The 9,610-nt window shown below is 44.4% G+C and overlaps 1 protein-coding gene across 1 annotated transcript; it reads left to right on the top strand.

The window, feature by feature from the left end:
• Window positions 1-231: 231 nt before the first annotated feature.
• Window positions 232-1,908, top strand: LOC139780509 (collagenase 3-like). Its single transcript, XM_071719169.1, has 2 exons — window positions 232-1,024; window positions 1,331-1,908. Exons 1-2 carry the CDS (start codon window positions 232-234, stop codon window positions 1,906-1,908), a joined length of 1,371 nt encoding a protein of 456 aa, XP_071575270.1.
• Window positions 1,909-9,610: the final 7,702 nt, after the last annotated feature.

Below are 9,610 nucleotides of genomic sequence, written 5' to 3'. Positions count from 1 at the left end.
ATGAAAACTATTTTTAGAAACTTTGCACAGAGGAAAAAATGCATTTTTTTTATCAAACGGACTCATCCGCCGGAATGGACGCATTTTTTCCACCGCGAGACCCCGCCGCCACCTGTCCGCGCTATCGGCAACGAGCGTCACCGCGTGAACCGCGCGTCGCGATCGCGCTCATATCGCGAAACGCCGTTATCGTAGTTCCGCCGTTTCTCTCGCTCTCTCTCGCCGTCGACGATGTGGCTCTCGCGCGTAATCGCGTTAACCGCGTGTTTTATCGCCGCGAGGTGCGTCAATCCCACGGATGAGAATTACGCACATACGATCGATTACCTGCGGAAATACGGATATCTGACCGAAGATGTGGACGCGTTTCCGGCTCAGAGACGAAACGACGTTCTTAGTAACGCCATCGAGGAATTTCAACGATATTACGGTCTGCCCGGCGATGGAACGCTCGACGACGAAACGCTGCAATTGATGCGTAAACCGCGATGTGGTTTCCAAGATATCCTGAAGCACGGAACGGCGGCGAGTCTATCGAAATGGCCGAGGACTCACCTGACGTGGGATTTTTACGTAGCCGCCAAAGAGGAGCTGAATACCGCGCGGGCCGCGTTCGACCTGTGGTCGCAACATTCGGCGTTGACGTTCGAACGCTCCGAAACGAATCCTGACATTATAATATCTTGGCGAACCCGACGTCACGGTAACACGAATATCAACGTAAACGGCCAAAATTGCTCGGCCAAATTCGACGGTCCCGGTAACGTGCTGGCCCACGCGTATCTCCCGACAAACGAAGCGGGATTCGTCTCCGAGGTGCACGTCGACGGTGACGATCCGTGGCATATTCACGTCAGTAAAAATCCCCCGAATACGTTTTCCTTGCATTTCACGCTGACGCACAAGATCGGTCACTCTCTCGGATTGCCGCACAATGAGCGCAAGACCTCGGTGATGTTCGCGTACTCGCCCGACAAGCAGTATCCGGTTAGGCTCGACAGATTCGACATTCTCGACATTCAACGTTTGTACGGTGAAAAACGGACGAACGCGCCCTCACAGACGCCGCCGCCGCCGCCGCCGCCGCCGCCGCCGCCGCCGCCGCCGTCGCCGTCGCCGCCACCACCGCCACCGCGGTCACGGCCGCCGCAACCATCGCCGGACCTGTGCGCCCTTGGTCGCGTAAACGCGATATTGATTTTGGAAAATCGAATGTACATCTCGTACGGGCGTTACGTTTGGTCGATCGATCTGGACGGTAGGACGTACAATGGACCGTTAGCCCTGTCGAATCACATGAGCTTTCTTCACGACAATTACACGCGCATAGCTGCCGCCTATCAATCTTCGTCCGGTGATCTCATGGTGTTCGTAGATAATTTGGTATACATGGTTCAATATCCGGAATTTTCTCTTAGGCCAAATTGGCCGAAGACCTTGCGAGAACTCGGATTTCCCGCAGATGCGAAACTCAACGGAGCGGTAAACACCCATAGAGGCCGTTCCTTCGTGATGTACAACGGTAACTCGGTGGGTGAGATAGACGAATGTACGAAGAAAGTCGTCAGACGTACGCCTCTCGAGGCGACGTTTCCCGGAATACCGACCGGCGTGACGTCGATCTTCCGATACGTCGACGGCAATCTGTACTTCACCACTCGGACGCAGTTCTACAGATTCAACGAATTTACGAAAACCGTCACGGCCGCCGGTAAATTCGATCTACGGATGCTGAATATCGTCTGCCCTAAGACCGAACTGTTGCAGCAGTTGCGCGATCTTCTCGATCGAATCGTACGCGTCGGCGATTTAACGTCACCGGCGAGCGATTCGGACGACGACGACGACAACGACGACGACGGCGGCGGCGTTCAGCTTTACGATCGCCGTATCCGCCGAAAGAAGTAGAGGACTGCGCAAATCCCCACACCACACCGCACATCGCGCGATATAAGTGAGAACTTTTCTACTTATACCGATGTGTTCCCGCCAAAGCATCAGTATCAGAAACGAACGATACTGCAACGCGCGTGCGAAATGTTCTCGACGTTGGCCGATCGACCCGCGCTGAGGGATCTTTCCCCTCGCGAGACGGATTCGGAGGTGAACGACAACGGCAAAAGACGAAGGATCGAATCGACGGACGATCATCATCAGCATCATCATCATCGGGAGTCGCGTTCCAGCTCTCACCCCCCCAACGACGTTCGCAACCCCGTCGTCGCGCCTGCGGTGCGCATCCTGGCGACCCGTTATCCGCTGACGACGACTGGCTACAAATACTTAGCCATCGGTGTCACGGTTAAGTCACCGTGGTACGGTATACCCGCACCTTCGTACGTGGATATCGCCCTGGGAGATAAGCAAGGCAAGGAGATCTCTCTGACGCTCGATATGTGGAAAGAACTACTCGAACGCAAACACGACATATTGGCGTGTCTGCGATCCAACCTCGTCGATGGAACCCGCCCCCCCTCGCCGATATCGATCGGAGACCTGACGCTGCGATTCGGATTGATCAACAACCTGTCGATCTTGCGTATGGAACTACCCAACGCGGCTCGTCTGGCAATGTCGCTCGCCACCCTGCTCTCGCTGTACGATTTACAATTTTGCGTCGATCGCATCGTCTCGGCGCTGAGCGCGGTCACCGAGGAAGTCGACGCGAAGTATTCGCGCTATCAGGAGATAGCCGCCAACGCGATTAAGACGGGAACTTCGGCCAAGACTGCGATACTGAAAAGCGAGTTTTTCGATCCTAACAAGATCGTCGACTGTGAGATTACCGCGCTTTGTTTCAAATCCTGAACGTCACGACACACGTTTACAAATTTATATATATATAATATATTTATACACACAGAAACAATGTAAACGAGTATCGACGTATGTAAATACATATTTTATTTTTCAAAATAAAAAACTACCGCTCGTACGCGGATATCTCATATATGTGTTCTCTCTCTTTCTTTTCCGTATCTATCTCGATACGATCCCGCGCTCCCTAGGTCCCCCGACTCCGCTTACTCCACGATCGTCGCGATTGCGTCATTTACGATGCGTAGGGAAGGATCGAAACAACTTTCGCACCGAGGCGAACAAGAACGAAGAACGGTTATCGGGACCCGCGAAAAAGAACGGCCTTGAACACGTTCGAACGTGTTTTCGCGCGCTCACCAATCCCACCGCGCGGGGACGTCGAGAAGAGCGACCTTGAACAAGTTGGAACGAGTTTGGACGCGTTCGAACGCGCGCGATGAAAAAAAATTATTCGCGATGACGCGCGAATCGGGGCGGATTTCCGCTCGCGGCCGACAACGCGGTCGATAACGCCGATCCGAGCGCCCTCTCGGAGCGTCCGGGAACGACGATCCCCCCAACCCCCGGTGGCAACCCTGCGGCGCGAAATTCCCCATCACCCGCCTAGGGAATTTACGTCTTTCAGGTTACCGCAAGGTGGCAACACTGCGGTGCGAAATTCCCCATCACCCGTCTAGGGACAGGTGTTCCCACAAAATCCTCGCATCTGATTGGACAGCCTCGAGTCTTCGTACCGCGATCTGATTGGACAGCGATACACCTTTGTCCAGTTACAGGGGAATGTTTGTCCGGTTACAGGGGAAATTTTCCCTCACACCTGTCCCCCTCACCCCCCCTGTTTCCCCTTGCACCTGTCCGCCCTTCACCCCCCCCCCCCTCGCCCATCCCCACCCCATGCCCCCCTCGTCCCCCTCGCCCATCTCTTATGGCGTTCCCCCCGCGTGCGCGCGTCCCCCCCCGCTTCCCCTTGGTTGTACCCGGCAGCCGAGGGTACTGTTATTGGTCTACTACCGAAGATCCATGATGAAGCAGATATCTCAGAGCCGGAGGCTTCTACAAGTGCTACAACTTAAAATAAATATTTGCTAAACCACGTATCACATTTTGTACTTATTTGAAACATACATTGTTTTTTTACATATTTTTTGCTGGAATTCTTTTTATAATATGTTTTTCGGCATCGAAATCTGAGCTTACTTGTATCAATTATTAATTTATTACCACATTTTGGACACTGTATTTCTTTAGCAATTAAATGATGCTTGATTAAATAACTAATTAATTTTTCTGTATTTCTTTAGCAATTAAATAAGGCTCGATATATTCATTAATAATCATATTACTGTGTTTCATTAACCTCAACGCTTAATATCTGTAACAGAAATAATTTGTTAAAGCAGAGAATAGTTGATATATGAAAAGTACACATAAATATGTACTTTTCATATACCAACTATTCTCTGCTTTAACAAATTATTTATGTTTCGTTAACTTAAACGCTTAATATCTGTAACAGAAATAATTTGTTAAAGCAGAGAATAGTTGATATATGAAAAGTACATATTATGTGTACTTTTCATATATCAACTATTCTCTGCTTTAACAAATTATTTATGTTTCGTTAACTTCAACGCTTAATATCTGTAACAGAAATAATTTGTGTTCCAAAATATTCTCTGTTGTAATCAAAATCACAAATTTGAAAACAATATATTAAATTTTATTATTTATTAATTGGATTAAAGTTGAGATCTAACATTTCCTTAAAATAAACGTGATAACTGTATACACGGCTGCGTCGAATATGTCCGAATTCCTACAAAGTATAAAAAACATAATACTTATTTGATATATAGTTATCAATTGAAATTAAAACAATTACCTCGTGATTTAAATAGCTAAATCTATCCTTAATATTGCGCTTCCTTTCCGCTGTATACGCATTTTTCAACGTAAAAGTTAATATATCGTGCAATAAATCTTCGGATACTGCATTTAAATGTGAAAAATTGACAAGGATCATTCTATTGTGATCTTTTAGATTTTTATCCCAAAACATTTTTCGGATGCATTTGGGCCATGTTTTTGCATCGCCAACAACATCCTGAACCATTAGCCACGGATTACTATTTAATTGCTCTACTGAATATGGCATTATAAATATTTTGGAATTGCACAGAACAATATATGATATGTGATATGTCATTGAGGTTGAGCGCTCAATGTACGTCACTACACATGTGACCACGGAGCATGCGCATGTGGTCGCGGAGTATGTCCGTAGTCGCTACACCGCGTCGGTATGACAGGTTTCATAACCTGATAGTCGTTAACTTTAACAGTTAATATCTCGCTTCGCGGGGCAGAGCGGGACTTTTTTCTGCCAGATTCGTTCGTTTTGTGCAAAAACGCGTCGATTAAGCCTAAATTCAGCGAAATCGGTGAGGAGGGAGCTCTCCTTAAGTATTACCGTAATTTTAATCCACGTATAGTATAACTATAATGATGATGCGTATACTTTCTAGATTCGACAATCCTGCATTGGTTGCAACAACACCAACAAGACAGTGTACATAATCGTTCAAATATGCCTGTGTGCGTGTTAAAAATGGATTTACAGAAATTAAACCTTAGGTAAATCTGAAGAATAGTGGCCTCCTCACCGATTTCGTTGAACTTAGGCTTAATCGACGCGTTTTTGCACAAAACGACCGAATCTGGCAGAAAAAGTGTCGCTCTGCCCCGCGAAGCGAGATATTAACAGTTAAAGTTGACAGAAATCAGGTTATGATTCTTGTCATACCGACGAGCTGTAGCGACTACGAACATGCCCTGCAGCCATATGCGCATGCTCAGTGACCGCACGAGCATGCAGCAGATCACGTGACAACTGTTTGGTTGGTAAGTCAGAAGTGTAACATAATTCGAAATGATATTCTTTCGGCATATAGATTAGTGACGCGCTTTAAAAGTATTTAAGTGTTTAAAGCGCGTCAACTAACCTATGTAGGTTAGTAACGCGCTTTAAAAGTATTTAACTGTTTAATGATTTTTGTTAAAGCAGGGCACACATACACGTGTGTATTTCCTGCTTTATAGAAGTTGTGATTTTCGTTAAAACAGGGCACACACACACGTGTGTATGCCCTGCTTTATAGAAGTTGTGATTTTCGTTAAAGCAGGTCACACACACACGTGTGTATGTCCTGCTATATAGAAGTTGTGATTTTCGTTAAAGCAGGGCACACACACACACACACACACACACACACACACACACACACACACACACGTGTGTATGCCCTGCTTTATAGAAGTTGTGATTTTCATTAAAGCCGGGCACACACACGTGTGTATGCTCTGCTTTATAGAAGTTGTAATTTTCGTTAAAGCAGGGCACACACACGTGTGTATGCTCTGCTTTATAGAAGTTGTGATTTTCGTTAAAGCAGGGCACACACATGTGTGCCCTGCTTAGGTTAGTGACGCGCTTTAAACACTTAAATACTTTTAAAGCGCGTCTCTAACCTACATAGGTTAGTTGACGCGCTTTAAACACTTAAATACTTTTAAAGCGCGTCACTAATCTATACGCCGAAAGAATATCATTTCGAATTATGTTACACTTCTGACTTACCAACCAAACAGTTGTCACGTGACCTCTTGCATGCGCGTGCGGCCACTGAGCATGCGCATATGGCCACAGGGCATGTTCGTAGTCGCTACATCTCGTCGGTATGACAGGTCTCATAACCTGATAGTCGTCAACTTTAACTGTTAATATCTCGCTTCGCGGGGCAGAGCGACACTTTTTTCTGCCAGATTCGGTCGTTTTGTGCAAAAACGCGTCGATTAAGCCTAAGTTCAACGAAATCGGTGAGGAGGCCACTATTTTTCAGATTTACCAAAATTACATATAAATCTAATATATACAATCATACCTGATAAATATAGGTAACTTTGAGCCCATTATATGTAATCGTAGGATAAGCAGGCTAACTGTAACAAATGTGAGAGCAGTCAAACGTTTTGTGCACTCGCCTGACCATGCAGGTTAAATTTTATTGCCACCAAAAGCTGACTTTAGTGCTAAGAAAGTATCCCACGCCCTAACCTGAATAAAATTATAACCATTAGCATAATCTTATCATATAGAACACGTTCCACAGAATGAATGTAGTACCTACATCGAATGAATTTTACCTTCTGTACAATAAAATTTTCATACACCCTGTAGATCTTTTGCTTTTGCAACATTTAGTACATGTGATTAAAGCTGTTAGGTAAAATAAGGAGGACAAAGTTTCTGCCCTACCAACTACACCTGTGACACGTGCAGCCGTATTTACCAATGACAATCATTTGTGATAATAATTAAAAAGTTTCTATTCTTGTTACATACTGCTTTTGTGTGTATAGAATGCACAGCAAAAAATAAAGATGACACAAAACCCACAAAACTTGCTGCTTCTGGCAGAAACATCAAACAGATCCTGTGAGCACACTTTTGTGGCAGACTCCATATTCTCTTTCTTCATTGGTCCATCTTATGGTTATGTCTTACTGCCATTGTAGACAGTATGGTTTCAAGACTAAAATCTTTGTGACCTACGACTAAATATTATGCCCGATCTACAATAGCTGTAGTAAGCTGTAGTAAGCCTCAAGATGTAAGAAATTGACCAATCACAGTCGATTATTCTCCTCACATTCGCCTGTAATTGGTCAATTTCTTACATGTTGAGGCTTACTGCAGCTATTGTAAATCGGGCATTACAGCCTTACAACCTTACTGCTACGACCATTGTAGACGATGCTTAACGGTCACGACTGTCACTACATATCTCCGATCACCCGCTGATATTTCGCCTCTTGTGACACCCACATCCTAATTTCGTGGCACTTCAATCCTTGCGTGACGCGACCGAAATTCGGAATTAAACGATCGTAGTATTTAACGATGAGAGACCACGGTGTTACGCGCAAACGCGATATATATTTCTAGGTTATAACTGATGACTGACAGCGCGCTGTCCGCGTAAACGCACTGAGCGACGAGCGCACACGTACGCGTATATGCTGTCTTTCAGTGTAGCAACACTGTCATGGGGGGGACCCGGGGGGATGCTCGAGATGTTTTTAAACGCCATCTATCGAGGCAAAAGCAATCGTACGGCGACGACGACGACGACGACGACGACGTTTCTTAATTGTAAAATTTAACATTTCGGACTTTGCATCGTAATATCTCCGCTCGTAAGGCACGTAGCGAAAAAATAAAAACATTCTTATTATATAATTCAAACCCAAGCTATCGATCAAGCCTACTTAGAACTTGATCCGTTCACTCGTTATTGAGATCTCAAAATCTCGGGTACTCGCAACTCGTGCGTTCGCGTAAAAGAGTCACGGTGCGGTCTCGCTTCGCGTGTACTTGGCGCGAGACACTACCGTGTCTCTTGATTTGAAGGTTAACCATCATTTGAAGGTCCGAAACCACACTCAACTTTAAGGGTTTTTTTGGTGTTTTTTTTTACGGTTAACACCAACAGTTAAGTGTATTTTTCCATAAGGGTATTGCGTCATAATAATATGAATTCCTTTTATTTTAAATAATAAAGACTCATCACATAACAGATTTATAAGGATTTTTTAGATAATTTAAACAAATAAAATCGAAGAGAAAGGTGCATATAATATGTGAAAAATATCTATTTTTATATTCTTTGTTACTATTGCGATCAAAAGAATGAAAAAATTAGCTGTCAATCGTACATTATTTTTATTTCAATTCGTTTGTTACATAAAAAGCAGAATCAGTATTGTGCTATGCAAGAATGACAAAAGATCTTTTGAATCTTTGGACATAATACCTTTATAATCTTACGATTTTCGACTGCATATGCAGTCAGAATCTCATATTATTTATACAGGGTGTTCCATAAATAATGGGAAAAACTTTAGGAATGGATTCCTAATGCTTAGAGAAGAAAAAAAAGTTATATCAACATACATAGGTCCGGAAATGATTAGTTTCCGAGTTATTAAAGATTTTGTGACACAATTCTCGTTACATCGTCTTAAAAGTAATGTTCAATATGTCCACCTCCTGTCTCAATATAAGCCTAAGCTCGTCGTCTCTTTGAGCCCCGTACACGCTCCCAAATTCCTGGCGTGGCGCGTATCATCTGAAAAGCTTCCACAATTCGGTTGAGGAGTTTCTACATCATCTACTGCAGACGAATACACTAAACTTTGCATAACTCCCCATAGAAAGAAGTCAAATAGGTTTAAATCTGGTGGAGGCCAAGCAATTGGTCCACCTCTACTTATCCACTTACCAGAAAACATTTCAGCTGCACTTTATGCATGATGGCTCAATCAGACGACGAGCTGAGGCTTGTATTGAGACAGGAGGTGGACATATTGAATATTATCTTTAAGACGATGTGACGAGAATTGTGTCACAAAAATTTTAATAACTCGGGAATAACCCAGACAGCACATAAAACTAAAAGATGACGAAAAGACGTCTTTTTATTGGGATTGGCGGTCGTGACGTCACCAAGGCAAGATGGCCGGAGAGAGTAGGTCACTTGTCACTCTACAATACGACGTATGTGCGTATTTATAAGATTGAAGATTATTTCAGTAATTAAAATGAGACTGCCCATAAGTGAAATATGCAATTTTACCAATTCGACGCCTTCATGCCGCAATTTTGTTGAAGGTGAAAGAGTATTAAATGTAAATCATGTTATATTTTGCGGTAAAACAAGTGTTTATGTTG

This window comes from Temnothorax nylanderi, unplaced genomic scaffold (genome assembly GCF_030848795.1).
Source record: "Temnothorax nylanderi isolate EJ_2023f unplaced genomic scaffold, tnyl_v1.0 TNYL_tig0282_pilon, whole genome shotgun sequence".
NCBI classification, from domain to species: Eukaryota; Metazoa; Arthropoda; class Insecta; order Hymenoptera; family Formicidae; genus Temnothorax; species Temnothorax nylanderi.
Note: the sequence above shows the minus strand (reverse complement) of the source record. Positions and strands in the feature narration are given on the sequence as shown.